Here is a 27,435-nt window from a genome sequence, read left to right as displayed (position 1 = left end):
GTGGACAGGAGCTCAGCTTTAGGGCAAACTGAGTTCCTGGAAATAAGCAACTATGTACTTTTATTTTTGATTTATAATCATGACTTATAACAAGTTTTTCAAATTAGTCATTTTAGGCATTAAACAAATAATAATAAGCATTAAAAAAAATACAGTTATAGTGCACACATATATTTTTTTTACATAATTACAATGTATATGTACTTTACCGAAATTCACATAAAGGCATATGTGCAAGTCGATGCTCCGCCCGACATCCTACTTGGGCTGTCATAAGACACGCACGGACGATCCTGGCTTTGGAATTGATGCTACATCCGACCTGACCAGTGTATGATACTGCTTCTTCCAAACGTTTTTCTTCAGTTTTTATATTTTGGTGTGCTTGACAAATAAGTCGTTAGTGAGTAAATCGATTTATTATAGATTATGCGACAGTAAATATATATATATATACAATTTCATCAAAGGTAATTTTACTCTCACACCTTTTAAGTAGATACTATTAAAATATAATCTTTACACAAATAACAGCTCGACATTACACTATTTGTAAAATATATCAAAGCTTATTTCGCGCAGCTGTTTACTTTTTATATGTTTGACGTGCCACAGTAATATTTAACGAGCTCCAGTAAATCAGTACGCACTTGGTGTATTATATGTATTTAATGGTATCAGTGGTCTATGTTATATACTTTGCGAAATTTGTATATCCATAACCTTAGCAATACTTATTGGTTTTGCAACGTTAAATATAATTAAATGGTCGATTTTGATTTATTATCAGAATAAATTTACAGGAAAATGTATTTAAAGTACTATCTAATTAAACTTTTAGAAAAAGCTATATTCATCAATTTATCAACCATTAAATCTGAGTATCATTCACAGTTTTGTATAAGTTAATAATTACTTTGAAATAAATGAAAACATTAACTTCCACTTTTATCAAACGATGAAGTTTTTTTCACAGCTTTCATTTAGTCTCAAAGTACGTATACGTCAGTGAGATTTTGTTTTTATGTAACTCAAAAGTCGAAAGACCTGAAATATGGCTTTAAAATAATCTTTCTAAAGTTTAACTTGAAAATACGGAAAATAAAGAATTTCAACTCTCGAAAGTTTAATTTGCCAACAAAGCGATATCCAAAAAAATTCCTTGCCAAGAAATAATATTGTTGTTTCAATATACTTATGATCCATATATGTATATATGTATGATGACAATAGTTTTCATAATAAATAAAATTTTATTTGTATCTTACCTATCATGTACATGAAAATATCATAGCATGAAACATGTAAATGACATATAACCCATTAAAAAAATGTAGTTAAAAAAGTAGTTTGCTGCAGTAATAAAATTTGAATATTATTCTGAACATTTATTTTTCACATTACCTGCTTTTACAGATACTATATGTATGTATGTCGATCTTCTGAATCTAAAAATAGCATATATCAATATCACCGTCTCATTTGATTGTTCACCTGTTTTCGGAACGCATTAAATATGTACGATATCGAACAACGTATTCGGTTAAGAATTACATTAACGCAACCAAAATAGCAGTTAACTTTATTACGTTTTAGATTATTCGACAAACATTAAATATGAAACCTAATTACTTTTAAAGCATAATTCTTTAAATTAACACTACATCTGAAAACATTATGCATTGTTTGCTTAGATGTATTATTATGTATAAATATATCGAACGTATATCCGTTTCGTGTGCTTTAAAGCTAATAGTAGGGGCGTAACCCAAATTTTTGATTATAAACCATAATGAAATGGATAGCTATTGAACTGACTGTGTTAACTCAAATATAGTATAGTACTGATGTATCCTTGATATGCCTAGTACTGATGACATTAAGTTAAAACATACAAATTAATTATTATTACTCCTATTTTAATAAAATTATTCAATAAATGTTTGTAAAACGATACAAATAAAACTTTAGCATTATTTATAGACTTTTAAAAAGGCTTTGACATAGTAGACTATAACAAATTATTAGATAAATTCGAATCAAACACTAAATTTATTAAAAGGCAGGGACGTCATTTGGCAAGTAGGCAAGTAGGATTATTTGCTAGAAAAATCCATGTCATTTAACTAAATACTTGAATCTTAACGACATAGATATATTAAAAAAAAAGCTAAAAAAATCTGAAATGACGTTTATGATTCTTAACTAGAAATTTTCGGGCTATTCCTTAAAGATAATTAAAAAAACAGACTCGAATCTATGCCGAAAATATTTTTTTTCATATGTCATTTATAGTGAAATCATATTAAATACATTTTCACTGGTAGATATATATTTTTAGCAGTGAAAATATAATTTATATGGCAGGTGCTAGTAAAATTACACGATTTTTTCATTTTATAGTAATATATACAATTCTATTCATGCGATGTATGAATGTTATTTTTTTATATATTTTAGATTTATAATTTTACTAGTAAAAATATAATTTAACTGATAGTCGCAAGTGAAATTATATGCTGCTCTAAGATGTCTATGGAACTCAATTTGCCAGCTGCAAAATGTCAATTTGCTGTTCAAACCCAAACTTAACCTACACAAATTAACCAAAGTCCACTTGACCTAATAAAAGTTTTAAAAATAATCATAGTTTTAAAATTTTTATTAGGTCAAGCCCAAAATATAAGTGGAAGAAATACAGACAGACGTCGCATTTCGCATATTGCTATATAGTTTGTTTGCACTTAAATATTGCACTATGTTTTAAAATTTTTATAGCTATCCTTACTGATATTATACTAGTCTTTTAATATGAAAGTATTGGTCAAAGTATATTCAAACCGAATTTTGGTCAATAGGAGGGCGCAAAAACAATTATCACTTCTCAGAAGTCAAAAATTCACGGCAAAAGCAATAAAATCGTGTCGGCGGCATCGCAGTGGGAACGCTCGGTAACGAGCGTTCCCACTGCGATGGCGACGGCACGATTTTATTGCTTTTGACGTGGATTTTTGACTTCTGAGAAGAGATAATTGTTTTTTGCGCTCTCCTATTGGTCAAAATTCGGTTTAGATGTTCTTCATTCGATTTTCACTTATTTTAATAATATTATAAATAGTCCTAATATAAATGACAAATAACCGAACGTTTTTATTGAGATAACGACGGCACGATTTTATTGCTTTTGACGTAAATTTTTTTGTAATCTCATTCATTTTGGCTAGAAAAATGTATGTCATTTAATGAAATAATATTAATTTTAATATAATGGAAATATTAAAAAAACTATTGCTCCCCTTCCTTCTGATACAAGCTAAAATGACGTACAAGTTAAAAAGCAATTTGAATAAAAGACAACAAGTAGTTGTAATAAACGGTACACAAAGCGAATGTAAGGTAGTGGTAAAGTTTTGAGTTCCACAGGGTTCTATTGTATTTTGGGACCTTTATTATTTAATCTATACATAAATGAAAACTTGCAGGAAGAATTCAACTGTATGCTGGTGATAGTGACAGTGCTGTGATGTAACTTTAAAACATACAAATATATGCAAAGTGATATGATCTATATTAGTGAATGGATGAGATTTAACAGATTAACAAATATTTAAAAAAAAATAAGTATATGATAATTTTAATTTTATATTTACAATAAGTGTTAATATAAAATACTAAGGCCTACTCTTAAAATATGATATCATAGAAAACTAGATTAAACATTTAATATGTATATATTCAGTCATCTAACATATACATATATGTTTTGCGTTTGGGTATTTGTAAATAAATTAAAATTAAAATCAGTTCAGGTTATCCAAAATAGTTTTACATTTTACTATAATTGATTCCTTTTTTTTTGATCAGATTAACGTAAATTTATTTTTATAAAACCTTGTAAATATCTCTACTCAGCGTATTAAAAATACTATATGTAACCTTGTTGCAAAATGGTCACTAATAAAAAAATAAAAAATTATAACTTCCTTAAAAAAAATCCTACATTAAAGTGTACGTCTTAAAAACGTTAAGAAATAAATTCAGTATTGAAATAAAATTATAAAAATACAGTTTTTTCTGTCACAATAACTTTCATATTAATTAATACGTCCGTGCTATACAAACTTTTATGTAACTTTCGATTTTTCTGTAAACACATTTGAACCTCACGTCTAGTTGGTTGGCGGGTAATTAATTCCTTGCCGCCCGACCCAGAAGTACAGCTGTAATTTGGCTCTGCTCTTGTGCGCTATACAAAACGTCATTACTACAATAAAGATTAAAAAACAAATTTACGTTAATTAAGCTGAACACAAACTTGATGGTTGCGAATGTTCTTTCTGGAATTCAAAGCTGGAAGTTCTCGAGAATATAATGATAGCTTTCTGTAATATGTTCCACTAGCAGCAAGCTTGTAGCAATATCTATACTTTATTTGAAGCTGGAGCTCCCGAAAATTATTTTATAAGAATTCATCGAAACTGGGAAGTGTCACCAAGTTTCGTCGAAAACTTCAGGCTCTCCTCGAAACCTATACGACAACAGAATTCATCAACGTCACACAAAACAATAACATTCAATTTGTGGCATCGGCGAACTTTATCGAGACACGTAAATTAATAACAATATAAATGAATTAATGTACATAATTATACGGCAAGAATAACAATTTAATTAAAGTTTATAACACGAATTATTATTCCGCATTATTAAAAAAAAAACATTTAAATCAGTGAATAATTTTACATAAAAATCAGGTAATTTAATATTCGTGGCAACTAATTATTATCAGGTTGAACTGCAATGAAATAATGTGTTAAAAATATAATAAAATATGGTAACTAATACTTATATTTATAATATATTTTTCTATGTCATGAACTGTATACAAACTTATGACACGACCCTTTGATTATATTTTGTTATGCAAGTAACTTAAATAATTTATGCAATCTAATAATAAAGTTTATTTTATTATGTGAATTTATCTAATAAAATTATTATTTGTTATAAACATAAATAAATAAAGGATCAATAGCGCAATAATTATAATAAATAGCAAAAAATAAAAACTAGACTAGATAGCACGTAAACTTCTATCGCCTCCGACTTTGAGAAGTTTTCAAATAGCGGTCGTAGTAAATGTTAAGTAAGGTATATGCGTATGTAAATGTGGAGGATATGGAGCAATAATACAAGGCACGCGTTAACAAGTAGAATTATATTATAAAACATATAGAGCGTACGTATACATTTGATTAGGCCCCCAATTACCGGCCGGGGGCAAAGTCGGGGTTAACTTTTGCGCACTTTCCTGTGGAGAGCGATGTAGGCCACTATTTTGGTCGCAATCAGGCAGGAGCACAGGACGATCACGTTCGTCCAGTAGCGTTCGCCGTCCATGGACACGTCCCTCAGGATTTTCGAAGGGTATCTGCGGATCGACGTAATTCGGTTAGTTAGGGTCGCCTCGGGGACGCAGCCGAATCTCACCTCAGATGGCAATAGAACTGATGGGGCGGGCAGTCCAGAAGGGTCCGGTTGTACCCGTACACGGATTGGGCCAGGGCCTCCAGGCTGTACCGGAAATAGGACAAGTATGAGATGAAGCGCATCGGCGCGGACATGTGCGGGATTTGGACCAGGAACCCGGCGAAGGCTAAGTGGGCGCAGGTCAGGATCGCGCCGCAAAACGTCCCGTTCTGAAAAGGTCAAACAAGTTATTTTAAATATGCTTAGAAAGCTAAACGTTTATTTAGCTGTGTAGGGTATCCTTCGCAAAGGCGATTTACATGACCTTTCAGGCAGTGACGCAGCTTCCCTTCGATCAAAAAAATATTTTTTTGGGTCGTGATAGAGATTTTTATGCTAATACCGTGTTTTCCCGAAAATATTACTTACTCTAAAAATAAGCCACATTTTTCAGGATATTTGTAATAAAAACTCTAATTAAAAAAAGGGCAAATAATGACCAGTCAGTTGTCGCTTTTTGAATATTTCGATATCAGTAAGATCAATAATATTTTTTTATATATTTATTTATTTACTATTTATAATTATTTTTTTGATATAATGATATTGGCATGTAAAAAAAACGAGGAGCGTACGATAAGATACATTCCCTTTCGCTCGCTCGCGTGTAAAGTGACGAGAGTGAGTGAGAGATAAGAGCATGCGTTACATGCGTTCCGCACGCCCACTTCTTTTCACTCACTCTCGTTACTTAAAACGTGAGTGAGCGAAAGGAAATGTATCTCACCGTACGCGCCTTAAAAAATATCCCATTGGATGGTTATATGGCTGTAGTTTCAAGTCCAGTTTCAAAATTTGCCGCAAAGTTGATTTTGGTATCGCTATTGTTTTGAGCACGGACAACGGACAGACAACAGACGGATCTGTCCTTGAGTTTTAACACCACACACTGGCGGATTTTTCCGTCAGACGTGCATTTCGGACAAATCCGGCGGGCAGATCCGTGCGTGTGTGGCCAGTATAGCAGCAGAAAGCTTGCCCGATATTCTCTTTGCTTTTTCTGCTCCCTGCCCATCCAATATTAACTATATAAATATATATAATACTGCATTTGGAAAAGTAAATCATTTAATTTCACTAGCACCTGTCTGATGAATAATAGTTTTACTGTTAAAAATATATATCTACTAGTGAAAATGTATTTCGATATAATTTTATTAAAATGGCACATTTTAAAACATATTTTTGGAACAGATTCGGGACTATTTTATATAGATTTTCTTTGAGAGATAAAATTTTTTTTAGGATGTTATTTTAGTTTTTTAATTATTTTAGTTTTATTAAGATTCATATTATTCATAGCAGGTGGAGGCATTTGCCTCCACCCTCCCTAAATGACATTCCTGTGTTATCGGCGTAAGATTATCAATGCCAAAATTTATTATGAAGTATTTACGTATTCACGTATTATCATATTTACGTATTCTATAATATTTACATAAACGTTTATCGCTAAAATTTAATTTATGTTACTCTTAACATGAGTAGAATTATATATGGAGATGTTCTAAGATAAATATAAAGCGTGCAATAATTAAAATAAGATTATAATAATAAATCAGATCTCGATGTTTTTTAAATAAACAGATAAACAATTTTTTACGCAATACTTTCCCTGACAAAAATAATAAATAATATAGGAATATATTTCAGTGAAATAAATTGGCAAGTGGTGCTCCGACCCCTGGTATAAAAATTTAGGAGGCATCCAGAAGCGGTAAATCAAAGATAATTATTTTTTAGATCTATTGTTTCAAAAGAAGAAAGTTTAGGTACCTTTATTAAAAAAAAAATTGACAATGTAAAAAAATAAATGTGACAAAAAGGTTTTTATATACAGTCGTATTATTGATTTTTATTAGTACTCCAAGACAAGACGATAATGGATCAGCATAAAAAATGTTTTTAGAAGTGCCTGAATGCATGGAAGATAATTTAATTTATTCTTTCAAATTTTATTGGCTTTTTTATTACATTTCGCAAAAAAATATGAAGACGACAATAGTTACTTTATCTTCATTTAATATCTTCAAAAACAGTGTTTTGACTCTTGAATCGTTAGATTTTTTTATAAGATTCGCAAGTATGTATCAATATTAATCAATATATTACAGAATAAACTTAGCAATAAAGCATTCAGTTCGACTTTGAATAAATATATATATTTTTTTGGTAATACCGATATTTAAAATATCGGTATTATTGCGATCTCTAATAGAGGCATGTAACGAAATATGTAATAAAACGATATAATAGTATTCACGCAACTTTTTAACGTATCTTTAAATTAAATAGTAAACAAAAAAGTATCTTAAGTCACACTGTATGTGCAGTGGGAGAGGTTCCAGATGTAGGTTAAGTGCATAAAATCGAAGTTAGCTATTGACCCATACGTTTTAACACAAAATATATTTGATTTGAATTACTAAAAAAAAAATTTTTTTTTTGATGGCATGCAGAAAATAAGAGACAATTTAGAGCAAAAGTATGATTGAATGAAATATAAAAAAATCACGATAGAAAGCATTAGAAAAATGGCATTTAAGACACAATATTTTCTGGCTAACGTCACGAAGTGAAATCATTTTATATCCACAATATACATATAACGATTAAACCACGTCTCCCCGGGGACGTGCGACACTCACCACTTTATCTAGAACACTTCCGATTATGTGCCCTATCGCTTCTGCTATCAGAGTGACGACGATCTGGATTCCCAGAAACATCAAGAAGCGCCACAATTCCAGCGGTTGCGACGACAGAAAATACGAGATGCCACAGAAGAGGGTCGCCAAAAACATCTACAAAACAATATATGTATAATATATATATGCGTAGCGTATTCTATGCGCGTTGTCAGACAAACCTGTATGGGAGTGTTACACAATATCACAGCTGCATAGTACGTTTTTAACTGGTACCAGTTGTTGAAATTCTCCTTCTTTAAAATATGCAACTCTTGTGGAACTGAAAAAGAGCGAGAAATGCAAAAGGCGGTCGGTTGGGAAAGCACCAGCTCACGCGGAAGACTCACATCTCAAGAGAGCCGGCATCATGGTGGTGTGCGTCATGTAGACCAGCGTCAGCACCAAGTAGCCCAGGTTGCTGATGGCTTTGGTTCCGTCGGAGCCGCAGTTGGCAAAGTTCAGACCTGAAAACGGTCGATTGTTCTTAACCCTCGCTGTATTAGAATATATTACGCAATTATTACATAATAATAATGAAATTTCAGAGCAACGGTACTTTTGAATTTTATGCATGTCGAGTTGTTAACTTATTCACGCTCACAGCAATAAGATTTATCAATGGTTTTTTATTATTATATTACACTTAATATGTTTTTTGCTACAAAGACTTAATAAATAACAAAGACGTAAAAAATATATAGCAATAATTAAATAATTTATTTGTATTGAATTGTGAAAATTTTGAACTAGCAGGTTACTCCAAAGCGTAATGAAAAAATTATTATTATTATTATAATATACAAAAATAATAAAAAATATCAAAATTAAATAATACGAATAAGACCAGCTTCTCGTAGCTAACATTAAATATATTAATGTGCAATGCCAGCATATTATTGTCCAGGATAGCAACAGTCATAGGCGTAATACTTTAATTTAGACAACTTGTGTAATGATTGAGATGACAAGAAATTACTTAACTTAACTCAAATTCTTGATTACTGAAATTCCTCAAGAGCAGACAGATTTCCTGATCCCTGCCATAATTTTGTGTTTTAGTTTTAGCAATAATTTTTTTGCATATATTTTAAAAAACAAATGCTCAGATAATTTGATATAAAATATATTCTTAAGAATAAAAATTTTTGGTGTTTTTGAACCATCCGGTACAATCCCTCAATTCTTCGGACTGTCCCGTCCGAATTTTTTGTGAAACGCAATGCGCTTGATCGGATTTATTACGCCTGATTACCCATCCGCGTGACCTTCTAAAATCCAATTAAAAGTCGCATCTAGATAAAAAGAAAGCAGCCCTTGAACGTACGAGGGTTAAAGCGGTTTAATTCAGCGGTGCCTTATTATTTGTTCGCGCGATGATTGATGAAGCCGCAACCGACTTGCGTTGTTTACGCATATTAATGATTTCCTAGGCTTATCCTGGCCCATTGTTCCTCAGAGACTTAGTCGGGGATAATCGAGCTTTAGGAGCCGACTTTATTACGCAACTTACCTATTATGACGGCGACTATGCAGTGGAGCAGCGCTTTCAGGTGAGTCACCGTCTGAAAAGGAAACCTGCGTTAGCTTCATATCTCAAAACGTCCTTCTACCGCAATCCTTACCTCACAATTACTAAAAGTATTTTTTAAGAACATAGTAGATATAAAGCAAATCATTTTAAGCTGCTTTTTGAAGCTAATATTATAACAAAAAAACTGGAGCATCAAAACTATTGACTGGACCAATAAAAATCTGAATTTTCTATCAATAAATATTTTTTTTGTTCAAATCTTAAAACGCAGAGATAGATACAAAAATGGAAGATGGCATAAAAAAATAAAAATCCGCGTAAATCGAGACCTGCTTAGAGGGTACAAATTCCGGGGGCTCCGGAAAAAATCATAGCAAGAATATATGTATAAAAAAGTAAAAACGGACCACAAATAATGAATATAAACTCATATACAATTGTTTGAGTTGTACATATGTACTCATGTATTTCAGGTATAAGTTCCTTCTGCCCTTTTTATACATACAAGAAATAAAAGGAGCGGAACATTGCCTTCAAAAGCACCTACTTTCACAATAAACATTATTATTCAAAGGGACAGATTGTTGTTTTTGACGCGGCTCCGTTTGTGCTAAAATTTGTTTGCAAATTATGGTTGACTTTATTGCTTTTTGAACGTTTAAAAAATATAAGACATGAGAGCAAATATTCAATGAATATAAATTAGTAGCAGTAAATTTAGGTATTCGATCTGAAAATTCAGATCGAATTCAGAGCGGGGAGCTCAATCTTGCATAAATATAAAGTTATTACTTTTTATGTTTTTGTCAATAAAATTTCGGTAAAAATATTTTGCTAAATAAAAATATTGATTTATCGTTTCCCAAGAAAAATTACGGGGACTCTTGCCACTAATAGCAGACAGTATCATCCCTGAACGTGGATATTTTATAACTTCTTTGTACTTCTCCGAAGGTCGCCTATGCATTGTGTGCATGATTATCACGTCAGAGAAACAAACATCCAAAAAATACCGTAAACTAAATAAAAAACACTTTCAAGACATTTTTTCTAATCATTAGCAGTCTAATCTCGGTTTTGCTTGGTCCATTCGAAGCGGGTTTTTTCATCGCGTTTGTTAGTCGTGGTAACTGCGGAATTGCTTTTAACATCCATCTCGCCTAATCGACGTTGTAAAGTTCTCTTAGATAGTTCGATTTCTTCATCTTTTAAAATATCTGTTACACCTTCATTTGTATCCCGCCTATTTTTCAATGCGATAGAAACAATTTGTCTGGCAATTCGAGGAGTCGTTTTGCGTTTTCTTTCACATTTACATATGTCATTGTCACCTAATGGGTTGCTGTTCAAGTGTTAAAATTTTTTTATTCTCAATACTGATAGATGAAACACGTTGATTTTTTGTGTTTTTTTAATTTTCACATCCGCTTTTCTTTGGGTCATTTAATAAAAATCACTGTTTTATGCAAAAATAAAAATAATAATAATAAATACTATCGAATTAATTCACTAATGTTTTGCCAGAATCACAAATTACTACACACTGAATACAGTCTTCTTTGTTCAATATAAATATATATTCTCATCCTTTTGGGTGTACACTTAACATATATTTATTATTTTTTTTAACGCACAATATTTATTTTACATTAGCTGCTTGCAAAATATCAAAATACGTAAAATTTTGGAGTGGTCCAATTATTTTGTCACACTACTGTTTATTTTTACACGAATTGTTTGTTTTAACGTGATTTTATTTTGTCATATTGTACTTAGGAAAAATGTGCTGCAAAAAATATATTATATAAATTAAAGGGGAAATTTATCAATTATCAGCTACTTTAATTCACAGTATTTTCTCACTCATGATCCCGACATAGAACGAGCTTTAAAATTTCAACGGGACTTGCAGATGTATCAAGAAATGTATAAACAAAACCAACACAGAAGCGGATAACAGATTTTATAACAACAACACAGGACAATAACAAACAAAAGCCTTTATTAGATTCTAACACATTACTTGACGGACACATCTAGCGATGAAAGCCATATTTGTCTCGTCCGTCAACACATGCGCATATATCATCAGGTATTATTTTTTTTCAAATTAAAAACGTATTTATATTTAATATTTTGTGATATTTAATTTTTTTCTATAACACAATATTGTTTTTCTTTTTAAATTACAAATTCAGGAAACCAATCTTTATATTTTCAATGTATTCAATCACTTTTTTTACACGGTTTTTGGTGGAACGTATTTCCCGTGCTAAAAAAGAATTGGTTGTATGTGTTGTATATCAGCGTACGGTGAGATACATTATAAGAGAGCATTTTTTCAAATATTATCAAGAAAAGGGTTTAACATGTTATTGTAATAATTAATTGTTATTGATGGTAAAATATGCTGTGTGAATGTTTATTGTATCTACATACAATTTCAGGTGCTCTGCGCATCTCTAATGTGTATTGTAGTGAGCCAAACTATTATTGTTTACAAATTGATAATAATTGTGAAAGCCTCGATAGACACAAGAATAACCCTTGAATATCTAACATGGTTTATTTACCACATTAATATTAATTTAAATATATGTAAATGTGCCAGCAAGATAAACAAGTGGTATAAGTCGCTGACTATTTACCAAAAAGACTTGGGCTCGAATAATATACCTGAGTGTTTTTCGATTTATATCGTATTTGGAGGATCAGAAAAAGCGATAATTATATATTAGTAATTACAGTTATTAATCAGTAATAATACAAAAAAATATATAATAACAATTCATAACAAATTAGGTCAATCTTGATTTTTCGGTACTTGTTAGTCAGTACTATAGTAAGTTAAAACTTTAATTTGGTTAATTCGTTTAGGTTAAAAATAATTTTGCCTTAACAGGTGATAGTTGCCCTACGACTAATTTTTTAACGATGTGGAAGTTTATTCTATAGCTTGTTTTATAAAAAAAGGACTATTTTAATAATTAGTTTACCTTAATTGTACGTTTTAATTTCAAATTCAACAGGCATGATAGAAGAGTGGTGTGAGTCGCTGACTATTGACCTCAAAGACTTGGGTTCGAATATCATATGTTGTTTATAGATGATTTTTTAAATTTGCATCATGTATAGTATTGTATAATTATAATTCCTATCACTCATCACAGATTAGATTTATCTAGATTTTCTTAATGATGATTAATTCAAATTGAGCTAAGTTGTTGATATTAGGTATTAAAAATTAACTAAAAACAAGCTTTTTGAGCTTATTGAGAATATCTTATATGTATTCAAAAACAAAAAAAATGTTTCAAACTTGTCAAATGACAAATGACAATAGCATTTTATTTTACTAGTATCTGTCAGTAAAATTGATTTTTCAACTGTATAAATATATATTTACGAGTAAAAATTAATGTGTGTATAGAATTTTAAGCTTATTAGGGTCTCTTTTTGGATAGATTTTGTTAGAAACACTACCAATTGCAGTTTTACATCGCAACTTCCAAAAAAACATGATATTAAAACCAACCGAGAAATTTACTATTGTAACAAAAAAATTTATTGTGACACACCTAAATTTTAGGTGTCAATCTCTGTTAACAATAAGCTGAAAATAAACCGTACGGAAAATATTAAATTAGTATATCCGAGGACTCACAAAAAATATTGTAAAAATCACGAAGTGCAATCAATGGTTTAATCAAGAAACACAATTGAGTCACTGGCTTTCCAATTAAAAAGAGAACATCAAAATGAATCACAGGGGGCTTACTAAATATCGTGTGTGGATTATTCGAAAGTATACATAGAACTTTTAAAAAGGCAGAATATAAAAATATAATAAAAACGGACACTATGCTCTAGTCCAGAGTTTCATACTTTCTACTTGAACCTTGGACCTTGAACTAACTTGAATAAGACCTTGTTATATTTTCTAAGTGGATCTTGAACATTATAATATTTTGTATTACATTAGACTTCTTTTTCAAATTTTAAATTATTGTTTATAAAAATAGTTGTATACATTTCTAATAAGCTACATACAAATATTATGTATATACATTTTTAAGCATAATATCTAAACAATCAAATAAAAAACGATATTCTAAGTATATATTGTTTGATATAATATGAGAGGTAGATTTCTTATGAAATATAATATACATATTTCAGGGACTCATGACACGTATAAATTTCATTCTAGTATTTTTGACAATCATTAGAAGACCCTAAAAAAAGTAAAGAGGTATAAAACGTTTTAAAATAAAAATTAAATACTTTTTTGCCATTTCCGTGAGATGTAACAAAATTTATTATTCTAAATTAATTAATGAGCTTGTTCTGAAAATAGTTAATTTGTTTTAAAAACGAACGATTCTGAAAATCTTGGCTTAAAACATGTTTGTTAATCAACCTAATCTTATTTTAAAATAAAAGCTATTTAAAATCGCAGCTCTGTTATAAAAGATATTTGAGATAAAAATGAACAGGTTAAAAATGCTAAAAAATATATATTTATTTTAAAATACTTTTTTTTTCTTACATTTTTTGTCGTTTGAATGTGTGTGATTACAAGACTTTAAGAAACATTAACTGCAATAGTCTTTTGATATTAACATAACACTTATTCTAAAATAGCTTTTGTAAATATTTTTGAATAGTTCGTTATGCAATTCACGGCTATTTAAAATTTTTAAAAATCCATTTAAAAATCACAAAAAAGTAAGGAGAGTAAACAAGTTTATAATACAGTAGACGTTAAAATATATTATGTGAGTGATTAGTTAGCAAGCCAAAAGCAGTATTGCAAAAAAATGTATGAGTATTTTCTAGTCCCCCTATAGTCTAGTATATTTCTAGGATAATCTGGTAAAATTAAAAATTAGCGATTTTTCCTCAATGAAATAAATTATAATAATATTTTTTTTTTAATATTCTGTTAATGTTTATATTATTTATTATATGTATATTTAGTTTAAATTTGTTTAGTGTAAGAATTAGCCACACTAAGCTAGATAAATAAATAAATATTAATGCAATTTTTGCCTAAAACAATATTAGAGATCGAGCGAGCACACAGAATTGCACAAAAGCCACCAGACTTCCGATCAATAGCCATCAATTATTATAAATTATAATAATGTTTATGTTATGTTTTATATGTATGTACTGATTCAATTTGTTTAGTGTACGAAAAATTAACTTAATTAATGAAATAAATAATAATAATAATAAATTACTAAAAACTATTTAACACAGAAGATTTTTTTATATCTTAATATTTTGCTGTGAAATATAACCTAACTGTTGTTAATAATATAATGGCAAGTCTGCGTTTTACTAAAAAAATAATTTGTAGAAATTATAAACTGATTCTACTTAATAAAAAGTAGGAAATGCTAAATAAACAATTTCATCTTATCATATAGCTATGGCACTTTTTAAAAATTACTACTGATTTAAAATTATTTTTTTTACTCCATCTACAGAAACATTTACAGAAAATGGACCAATGGATTACCTAAGCCGAAATATCTAGCAGATTGCAGAAACGAACTTATATATCATAATGAATTACACACACAATTCTTCCATTGCTATTTAATTTATAACTAACTGCTGCTAAATTAGAATTTTAATTTAATTTTTGTGGTCCAGTATTGGTGACTTTTTCAAGAAAATACGTTTTTTATTCACGGAGAAAAATTTTCTGCTTGACAATATATTATATTCTACAACTGGTGCATCTATTTAAATATTTAGTAAACTTTAAGGAATAATATTTTACTTAAAAAGTATTTATTATTGCATAAAAGCAAGTAATTTGATATATAAAAAAATCATTACAAGATCGCATTTACCGGCAAGCCAGAAGAAATGGGGAGAATATTTTAAGCGTCTATTACTACAAAAAAAGGTTATTTTTCTGTCAACAGACACTTTTTTTTGTCGAGTTGTTCTGAGACGAAGTGATAATACAATAATTTAGTGTGCCATATATTATATGCTAGATTCATTTGCAAATAATTTTTACTATAATACCGAAAATACACGTGTCTGATTATCACAAAAACTACTCTCAAACTTTAAACAGTAGTGACGTGACTTTTGCACGTGTATTATTAAAATAAAAGTTTTTAAAAAGCCGCTAAAAACACTGAGCAGCGACGTACTGACGATCTATTACGTGCTACTGCAATGCGAACAATTGCATATGACAATAATTGTACTTAATTTTATTACCAGGATGAATACAATTATTTAAAATAAATTTTAATCTATCCTGGGTAAAACCATGTAATTAAACTAGTAATATATAATATAAGAAATTGCAATGGATAAATTTAACCTCATAAGTTGTAAAAAAAATACATATTTGTATTTGCTACAAACAATAGTTCTTAAAATTTATTTAAAACGTTGTGAGTTTACTCAACTTCATTAATAGGTAATAAAATATATCTTTTTGTATATCTGGAGTATTAAAGACAATTGTAAAATGATAAACTAAATGTAAATATACCAAATTAGGGGATCATCTATTTTGCGTTGTTGTAACTAATGTTTAATTATAAATTAAAGAAAGTCTCATAGAGCTGAAGATACAAGCAAAATAAAGATATTCTTTGGATAAGTGTTGAAATATCTAGGTCATATCAAAAAATGCAAATTCATATTTTAGTGCAGTTCTCACATCTTATTGATCTGTTGTCAAAAGCTTGCGACATGATAATACAAATGTTTTGGAAACTACGCTTTAAGCAAAACCACCTAAAATTATAACAGACAAACAAAATTATTAGCACGAACTCTCGTGGCATAAGTGGTGCAGATGTGAGGGTAATGAGTGCCATTACTGCTGCAATACCGCAAGTGCATCATTATTATACAAGGTCGAGGTCGGGGGAGGCAGTTACTCAATAGCTGTGACAATAGCAGGATCATGACTCCCAAAGTTTAAAAATATATTTAAGTCTATCTAATTTAATAACGGTCATATAATTATAAAAAAAAAATCTCACCCAGTCTCTGTACTGCTGCACCAGGCACCTCTTGAACAGGATCCACAATCTTCCTAACTCTCCGGGCGGCGTGATCAATATTGTAGCTTTGGACAGATTCAGCGGTAGATACTCATCTCCCGTTTCTGTTATTATGGAGTTCACCCTCCAGCTCGGATCGGAAGACAGCTTAGCCAGTCGATTGTTGTGATTTCCGTATTCGCAATTGGCGATCTCCAGCACTATGGGTTTAATCACTCGATAATTAAGAGACTTTGTCACCGCGTGATTGCGATGTAATCATTATCAACGCGGAAAAACTAAACCTGACACGAAACGTGCATACTAATTACTATAATTGCCGGTTTAATAGCGCGGTATACAATGTAGGTATCAATCACAGGCTTGAGTGATATTTGGAGTCATAAATTATCGAGTGAAGTAATAATAGAGACGTATTAAGTACCTGTGTGTTGATTTATTAAATACGTATTGTAGTGGGAGTCGTGTCAGAGACAGGTTAATGTAATAAAAGGCGAAGACAACGATGCATTAAATCGCTGTTTTTTTTACTATTCATAAATATATTAAACGTAAAAACTGTTGGATGCCAAATTGTTTTATGTATCTACAAGCTTGTTGACTTCTTGGTCAACGACTCGTCCTTGACGATCGTAATCGATATAAGACGTATGCTTTACTTTCTAAGTTCAAGTTCGTTTATATGCGTATATTTGTCCGATAAAACGTAATCAAAAATATGTCAATATTTGTATAGTTCAAAATTAGATTTTTTGTTATATTAATGAGCATAGAATATGCACAAAATATTTCATGTATAATGCTGAAACTATTTAGATTCTGTTAAACCAATAATATATTGTTGTACTTTTATGTAGAAACTTCAAATGCTATTGCAGCAAGACGCTGCTCAGTAAATATAACACAATACTGAAAAACCCTTACATTTCCCCAAATTGATTCAGTGCTGGCAAAAAGAAAGAAAGATATATAAACCCAGTGGATTTATAGTCGCATGGAATATCCCGCAAGGATGTTCAAACCAGACGAAAATGCGTTTTTCCTAAATCCAAAGGGGAGTAACGTTTTGCCTCTAAGAGAAAAGATCAAAAGAGCGTTTAATGGCTTAGGTAATAGGAAATTCAAATGGAAATTTAGCACTTCTATTAGTGATGTTTAAAATAAAAAGATTTGGAGACATTAATTAATGAGTCAAATTGTAGAAAAAAGTGTACCAATATAATAAGGCACTTTAATCTTCCAGTATTAAAAAAATACATTTTTTTCACTCATTGCTGATAGAAACACTAGTTACATTAAAAAACGTCTTTTAACCTATATGCTGAAAGATGTTTTAAATACAGTATTTTTTTTTAGTTTTTCGTAAATTAAATTTGCCACTATTTTGCAAAAAAGTGTAATTTTTTATCTTTTTAGAAAATAATTATTTTAAGCTTAAAGCTTAAGAATCTTAGCTGATAAAACAAAGGTAATACAAGTCTTAAGTATATTGAAAGTCTTATAAACGTTTATATGTAGGGCCGATCGACTTACAATACTAAACTTGTTTTGAAGCAAAAAACTATTTTTATGTTATATATCTCTTTTTCATGGTTCGAGAAAAAGTGCTATAGAAATCATTTATCGTCAATTAACAGACTGTGTAAATAGTGAATATATAAAATATAATATTTATATTTTTACTATAAATATAATATTTAAAACTCTTAAATCTGCAATTGATATAATATTTTCGTTAACCATTTACTTTTTATAAAATTTTGATGATAATTTATGAGTAACAAAATAAAAATAATTTTTTTGCGCCTCAATATTTTCGTCAAATATTTTTTTTTTAAATTCCATTATAAAATCAAACCTAACTATTAAACATACATACGTAAAACACTATTTTTTTAAAGTCTAATTCACGTTGATATTGTTTCTAAAAAATATTGTAAAATTAAGTATAAGTTAAAACATGTTCAAAGTAGTGCTTATAACTAAAACTTTTAACTATCGCATATTGTAGTTTATTTATAATAATGACGTATTTATAAAGCTGTAACGAAGTTTGTTTACAAAGTTTTAAAAATTTCCAATTAATTTTTATTTTATCAAAATAAAATAAAAATTAATTAATAACAAAAACCGATATATCCGCTTTTGCTACTTGGCAAAAATTTCGGTTTCGACGTCATCACTGTAGAAGAAATCGAATATATTCTAAACGACCACTTTTTAATATATTATGTATATATCGATATTTAGCTAGCAATCTTAAAAAGGTTAATATCACATTTTAAACGTAATCCTTATAAAATATTTTCTCCCAACAAGAAACGTGTGAAGTACAGTTAATTTTCACTGACAATTATTTATTATTATGTTAAATCTTAATTAAGGAAATAACAAGGAAGATGTTGTAATTTTCATTACAGATAAACAAAAAGTTATCTTGTTAGCCGAGCGGTGACAATTGTTTATTGTATGAATCTTCGTGGAAGAGACTTGTCTAAAACCGATGTCTTATTATTCGTCATTGAATTATGTTCAAGTGCTTTCGCCAAATAAGCCTGTCATACAGTTTTCAACTATTTTAAGCATCTCACTAAAGTAAATACTATGAGTCTTAATGAGATATTAAAAAATAACTAGAAAAAGTTGAAATGACGTTTCTGGTTCTAAACCAAAAATTCTCGGGTTATTCCACAAAGCAAATCTAAAAAAACTGTCTATTTTTTTATAATGTCTCATTATAGTGAAATCCTATCGGAATACATTTTACCTGGTATATATGTATATATTATTACCAAGATATATATCTACACTAGCAAAAATTATGTGCTGCTCAAAAATATCTATGTAAATTAATTTGACAGTTGTAAAACGTCCATTTGCTGTATAAACACAAACCTAACCTACAAGAATTGCCCTAAACCAACATGATTATAGTCTTAGAACTTTTCTTAGATCAAGTCAAAAAATAATACAGTAAATTAATAAGGTTTTTTTCCCTAATATTTTTAATAAGGTCATATTATTTATTTTTATATGACATTTTTTATAATATTCGCACGCAATAGCATATGCTAATATATTAAAAGTTTTTTTTTTACTTTTTCCTTAAAAATATATTTATAAATTGAATACACAGGTAGCATAAATAATTTTTGTGAGTATTTATGGTGATGTCAGTGTATTGTATATCTGATATAAAAAAAAAACCTCTATACATTATTTAAGAAAAATTTAATTTTGTAAAAACACTTTTAGAAAAAAATAAAATTAAAATCAATATCAAAAACATTTTTAGTAAATTTAAGAAAAATTAAATATATTTTTGATATATTTCAAGAAAAAAAAATAGATTTACGATTCATCCCTGCCTAATATAATACGAATAAATTTACATGAATACAGCACAAGCTAAATAAGTCTTAAAATAAATATTTTCTTCAAATTTTTAAAGCTGTTAAAGCTATTAAATTTTTCGACCAGCAAAAGCATAAGGAATTTAGAATAAAATGTTTGGAAATATACATTTTTGCAGTGTTAATCAGAATACCGTGTCACTTGTTTTACTACCTGCTCTGAATGCAGTTTTGAATCAATAAAAATATTTGTATAAACTTACTTTTTAGCAAAAAAAAAACATTTTATAGTAATGGCAAAACATCGTTTATCATTTTTTGCGATAAGTTTTTAAGAAATATTATTGGTTGTAAAAACAGTTTTTTTTCGAGAATTATTTAGTTATGTAGCGTTCATATAATTACATATTATACCAATATTACTACTTACTATAAGTGAGAATCGAATGAAGCACATTTAATCCAAATTTTGGCCAATAAAAAATCCACGTCAAAAACAATAAAATCGTGCCGTCGCCGTCACAGTAACGGCGTTCCTACTGCAACGGTGACGGCACGATTTTATTGATTTTGACGTCGATTTTTGACTTCTGAAAAGGGATGATTGATTTTTTTCGCTCTAATATAGGGCAAAATTTGGTTTATAAGTTTCTCATTTAATTTGTAATATTATTTTAAGGGTCGTAATATAACTGAGCGTTCCCACTGTGACGGTGACGGCACGATTTTATTGATTTTGTCGTGAATTTTTGACTTCTGAGAAGTGATAATTGTATTTGCGCCCTCCGATTGACCAAAATTTAATAATACAAATAAACATACATATGTTCAACACATTGTAAGTTAGTCTGAAAATGAATATTTCTTTAAATTTAAAAGACAACTTTTTTTGACAACTAATGTTTCTCAAAAACTTATCAAAAAAAATGATAAACGATGTTTTGGCATTATCATAAAATTTTTTTTTGCTAAAAAATAAATTTACACGAATATTTTATATTGATTTACAACTTTATTAAGAGCAGGTGGTAAGACAAAGGGACACGGATTTATAATTAACACTATTTGCATTTCGTTTCGAATTCCTTAAGCATATGTCGGTCATCAAAAAAAATTAAAATGCATGGTTCAGGATCAATGACTTAAGACTGTTTTTAAAATATAATTCATTGGCATGTAAATGCTACATAAATCTGTAAGCCCAATGTGTAACAACGGGGTAAATTACGGGAAAGCAACTGGATATATCAATCAGATATAATAAATACCTACAAATGAGTATTAACCACCAGACTTTTCAGTCTGATAATTGTTGACATTAATAGGTATGTGTATTTTTTTTGATAATTGAAAAATGTGGGCATGGTTTTTAATAAGAAAGTATTTTTATAAATAAAAATTCGAGTCTACTTTGTGGAACACGCTATTCTGACCTTAACCTTTCATGTGTTAGTTGCGCATAAATCCTAATTACCGCGTACGGCTCTTAAGTGCGTATTTCAAATTAATCATACGCTCAATAAAAAAATACTATATTTTTATATGATAAATTAAAGATTTAATCCTGAAGGTGAATATAGATGCAGCATAGAATAAACATAAACATAAAAAAAAATGAAATTTATTTTTTACTGTATAATTAATTAATTACGTGATTTTTGATGAAATCATATCAGCACATAAAGGGTTAAATATGTATAATAATAGACAATGATAAAGAGTCTGGTTCCACCCTGAATCTTTAACATTGTTCAGAGGATCGAAGTCTAAAAGGGACATTGCAATATTTTTTTAATTTTCAAGACTATTCAACCAGAACATTCGTTTCGCTCCTGACATGAAACAAACAAAGAAACAGTTTATTGGAGCTTCACAGAATCAATCAGGACGATCTATAGAAGGCAAATAAAGCATCATCCGACCAGGTCATTTAAATCCCTCAATATTTATATAACAATTTGATCCTTGATACGACTTAAAGACACGTTTTTGAATCAGTAAACGCTACTTTTAGATTCAGCAGACTAAATTATTTGTGTGGGGACTTTCATAATAATAAAAAGTCTGCTCTTTGCATTTCAACTGCAACTTCCATAATTATTACAACTTTTCGTAAGTTTATCTAGCAAACTACCAGAGCGAACTAAATCAACTTGCTTCGTCTTCGCATTCTTAGAACTTTGTAAACATCCTTCTCATAAAAAAATATTTATAATGAATAGATAGTTGACACGTAATCAATTATACGTGTAAACTATCTTAATTACGACTCAGACAGAGGAGTACAACGAAATACAGGTAAATTAGAATCCTTACTGTAATCGGCCGGATTATGGTATTTGGGACACTCAAAGCCGGCGGACTTTAGATAATCCACCGTGTTGACGCTGGCTCCCTGGTAAATACACATCCCTTCCGCCAGCACGTACACGTGATCGAAGGTCTCGAAGATGGTGGCGGAGGGCTGGTGGATGCTGCAGATGACGGTGCGACCCCCTCGAGCCAGCTCCTTCAGTTTAGTTATGCACTGCAGCGACGCTGAGCTGTCTAGCCCTCTTCAAGTAACAAAAAACTACATATGAGAATATTGAAACTGACAAATCTCGCGCTTCAGATTAGGGGCGAACGGTCGTGACCCAAACAGGTAGTGAATATTAAAATGTCAAGCAGTACTTTTCAAGTGAAACAGTTTATCACAGATCGAATGAAATGCATTTCAATTACCGCAACACAACGTGAATTTGCATAATTGGATAATTTAAACAATCACATCATTTTTCAAGGAATTCCTGACAGTACAGGTGTATGTACTTTATGACTGTAATTACTCTTTTTTTTATAAAAAAATAACATTGCAGCTAGATTAAACTAATATTCTCTGAATTTTTAAATGACGCATTACTTCATATATGTACATGGATTGTTTTGAAGTATTATCCAATGATAATATTCTGTGAACTATGATAAAGCAGAATCGTTCTATATTACATAAAACATCGAGTTTTTAAGTATTGAACTTCACTATTATTTTTGTATAATTATCAAACTATTTTATATTTAATTATTTTTACAGCATTTGTATGAAATTAGCTTAAATAAAATTATAATAATTGCTGGTATAATATAGAACAAGAATATCGAAATAAAAAATATTACATACTGCAATGAAAAAATAAACACACAGATAAAGATAGGCGCATATGTGAATAATAGTTTCTAAAGTATCAATTCATATTATTGTAATTATTGCAATTAAAATAAAAATATAAGGCTTCCTTAATTTTATACAAGAAGTTATTAAAAATCATTGAATCATATGAAAAAATTATATTAAGAATAAAATTGTAATTATAAACTGGAAGCTGTATTGGTAGATGAGGTACGAATAGCAGCAATCACATAAATCAAGCATATTTATTATATATAAAAATATAATAAACGACTGTTTAAATCGGTAACAAACATTTTGTAAAGAGCGGTCACTCTATATAAAACGCAAATCGCACCATAAAAAAGAATAATGCCTCTTTTGAGTGTGTACCTTTATTTTGTGACTATAATGCTTTGATTTATTTTTTCGCTCGTTTGCACTGTGTCGAACGAACAATCTAGCGTAGGGATCGTCTACCTTTTAATACATAGCTCCCAATTATTTATATTTCTAATGGGAAAAATTTGCATACTGTTCACCAACGTCTCAGTAACTCATGTAAGTGCAAGTAAAGATTTGTAAAAAATATTTACTTTAAATTTATTTTTTGCTTTATACTTGCTAGTTTTGATTTATGAAAAACTCCTAATAAAAACACACATTGACCACCGTGCAAGCTTGAATCGCCCACATCATGACATTTATTATTTAGAAATATTATCTTAATTATATATATATACATATGTATATATTCAATTATTATAAAATATTTTTTTTAATGTTAATGTTTTAAACAAATTTTTTTAAAATACCCTAGAAGAAGCCGAAAAATATTTTCGGCGAAACCTCGAGAGTAAAAATTGCATGAATAAAAAAATTAAACCTGTGTTTAAATTAATTAAAATAATAATATTTGCATAAATATGTTTTTATGTATATACATATATTCATTTAATTTATTCAAAGTAAACAATGGTTGAGAAGCGCTACATTATGAATTCCAACAAAATGCAGGAGTAAGCGGTCTTATGCAAAAAAAACGTAACGCTTTGCACTCGTGCTATTGCACTCTGCGCTCGAAACATTTTTGTGTTAGTTTAACTTAAAACTCATTTATAAATTTAATTGTTTTTATTTAATTGTTAAGCGTTTTAAGAAATCAGATAGCCAATGTGTTTCCTATATATTATAAAATATTAATACTACATATTATTTTACACAATACAATCGACTAATTAGTGTGTAATAATATACATAAATCAGATTCTATTATTACTCATTATCAATCTTCAAGATGAAATCTTGGCATATTGTGAAATATATACCTCAAACGAAATAGTTTGGCATGTGATAAAATTATTTATGCTTGAGAAATAAGTAAATAGTGCTTGTGTTATCCCTAGAATATTTACTTAAAATATTGCTTTTGTTACAAGTATTAGTTTTTATGATCTTGAACTCACACTATTTATTTTGATTATTATTTAAGCCCATAATTGATCATAATCAATCCAAAGATTGTAAGCATAAAAAAATACCATATTGCACCTATTGTGCAAACCAAATTTCAAGTTCTCATGATCAAAAGTATTCATAAAAATCACATCAATAAAGAATCTGACGAATTTTTAATGTTAAAAAAATTAAAATAAGTCAAACATCTTAATATCTACTCATATAAAAATACCTGTGCTAAGTTTTTTCCCGACTAGCTGCTGAAGAAGGTATTTCAATAAAATTAATGCAAATAGTACTTGTATTCGTGCATATATTATGCAAAAGGGACTTACATTGCCAAAGAATCAATCGGAAACCATAAAACTGCTAATAAAATTTTATGACCAGTATAAAATAAAATATTAACAAAATAAACAGTTGCAAAGAAACGGTTGCTTGTTTTAGCGTTACCATGGACGAAATAAATATTTCATATCATAGAACACGCTAAAAACAATTTTAATAAATTAGGTCTAGATTACATATGAGAGATGTGATTTTTCTGAAACTTTAAAATCTTCTATAAATAATATAAATATTTTTCTTAACTGACATTGTCACAAGAACGACTGATGGAGTCAGTGTAATGAAACAAACAACGCAAGGTCTGGTTGAAAATAAACTATGCTTAAATTTCGCAATACTAATAACATATATTTTATATATACAAATATTCATTTGTTTTAAATATCATACAATATTTTTTATTTTAGTTCAATAAAACAGTTGAATATTATATTCTTGAGTCCGATTTAAACGACTTTTATTTAAGATTTACTTAGGACCTCCTACATAAGTAAGTTTTAAGCACCGAGTATTCGCTCTGCGCCTATTAAATTAGCACTCACGTTGTGGGTTCGTCCAGGAACATGACGGGAGGGTTGTCGAGTAGCTCCAGAGCGATCGAAAGTCGCTTCTTCTGGCCTCCGGACAGGTGGCCGCATCTCGTCGCTTTCGAGTTGAGCAATCCTAGCGTCTCCAGAGCATCGTCTATCTGCAATTAGCCCTCGGCGTTATTCCTTCTAGTTACTTTGGCGCTAATGTCAAAGTTTCACTCTCGAGGGATACCAGCGTCTGTTTGGAAGCACCGGAAATGCCGCCTAGCTTCAGGCCGGCCGCTATAGTCATGATCTCTTGAACGGTGAATAGCGGATTCAGCAGGTCATCCTGGAGGATGTAGCAAGATTCTTTCTTGTCGTTCCTGTTGCCCAGCTCTCGGTTTCTAACGGTGCCGCTGGCGTCGCTGGTCCTGTCAAAGCGTTATCTATCATAGCTGTCGAGTGTTCTATGAGAAGCAAAATTCTTACCGAAATCCAGTGAGAATGTGGAGCAGGGAAGACTTGCCGGCACCGGAAGGACCCATGATCGCTGTCAGCTCTCCGGACTTAAACTTCCCAGATACGCCCTTCAGGATGGCTTTGTTCTCTAAAACGAAATATATCGATAAAATATGGTAATATGGCTTTGATAATTTACTTTCAAGCAAATATAATGTTTTGAATTCTCTCTTTCATTGTGTGATATGTAATGTTCCAAATTTCGTAAATGGGTTTATAATTTTGCGGTGTGGAAAATTAATCTTTTTGTTGTTCAAGTGTTCGTTATGGTGATTATATTATATATATGGTTCAATCCTCTCACAAGACAATGTTATAAATTGTATTTACTCTTTTTTTTGTTTTATAATATAATCTAATTTATTTAAAAAACAATATTTAAAAAATACGTTGTTCACATACGTAAAAATAACTAAAACCAGTTTTAACCCATTTCTATAAGTTATGTTGATACAAATATATATTATACAACATTTTTAAATATGTGGGCTTGTCTAACAAAATATTTAAAATTTGAAGAGCACCCAAAATTGCACAAAAGCCACGCACCAATAGCAAAAAAACCAGCAATGGCCTTGCATCAAATATGCATTGTTTAAACTATTGTTTACAATTTTCAGAGGGTTGCTCAACATTGAACTTAAAAATAGCAACATTTTGAGAGTGGAATAAGGTCTTAATGTGATTCCTCGTTTCATATTCATTCAAAATTCTTGATAACCGATCACTCTACAGACAGTTACCACTTATCACCAATCCAATCATCGACGACCCCTTAACCCACTCCCAAATCATATTTTTCAAAAATTATATGTTTTTTACAATATACTGTTGCGAGAGTTACATTACTTTGCCACCGATTTATAGGGTTATTAAAAATATTTTTGCCTTCCAAAACAACTCCATAAATATTATTTTCTCAGTCAATTTTTATAAGCGTGCCAAATAATTATATCAAAAATCATTAAATTATTATATCAATAAAAAGTGTTTAATATAAGTAGCAAAAATAAACTTAATTCTTTGACTGCTACGTTATTTTTTAGAATTATACTCTGTAACTTAATCATTGTTTTTTGTTACACAACAATCAAACATACTATTAATACATTAAAAGAGTAGGCAATGTTCTCAAATTGAATTATCTTTTCAAACATCATGAAATGAAAAATCATGACCATCCCTAGTATTTATTTAATGTTCTCAAGAACTACGATATATCGTTGATTAGCAGACAAATGGTTAAAGTAGACGTTAATGTATTTTTTAGATTAATTTAAAAAAAAAATTTGCATATT

At 29.7% G+C, this 27,435-nt stretch overlaps 1 protein-coding gene across 1 annotated transcript in view; it reads right to left on the bottom strand.

Moving 5' to 3' along the window:
- Positions 1-5,201: 5,201 nt before the first annotated feature.
- The window catches only part of LOC148230265 (ATP-binding cassette subfamily G member 4), a 45,961-nt gene continuing 23,727 nt past the window's right edge, over positions 5,202-27,435 (bottom strand). The window contains exons 2-12 of the mRNA XM_088193809.1: positions 26,108-26,225; positions 25,869-26,049; positions 25,649-25,794; positions 22,469-22,707; positions 16,779-16,999; positions 9,730-9,781; positions 8,567-8,683; positions 8,399-8,499; positions 8,178-8,333; positions 5,491-5,699; positions 5,202-5,431 (exon numbers count right to left, since the gene is read on the bottom strand). Of these exons, the coding sequence (XP_088049935.1) occupies positions 5,293-5,431; positions 5,491-5,699; positions 8,178-8,333; positions 8,399-8,499; positions 8,567-8,683; positions 9,730-9,781; positions 16,779-16,999; positions 22,469-22,707; positions 25,649-25,794; positions 25,869-26,049; positions 26,108-26,225 (1,679 nt within the window). The 3' untranslated portion in view covers positions 5,202-5,292. The remainder of the gene's footprint in view (positions 5,432-5,490; positions 5,700-8,177; positions 8,334-8,398; positions 8,500-8,566; positions 8,684-9,729; positions 9,782-16,778; positions 17,000-22,468; positions 22,708-25,648; positions 25,795-25,868; positions 26,050-26,107; positions 26,226-27,435) is intronic.

Source organism: Plectrocnemia conspersa, unplaced genomic scaffold, assembly GCF_051122295.1.
Source record: "Plectrocnemia conspersa isolate PC_06_02 unplaced genomic scaffold, ASM5112229v1 ptg000010l, whole genome shotgun sequence".
Lineage (NCBI taxonomy): Eukaryota > Metazoa > Arthropoda > Insecta > Trichoptera > Polycentropodidae > Plectrocnemia > Plectrocnemia conspersa.
This window is presented reverse-complemented; position numbering and strand designations above follow the sequence as displayed.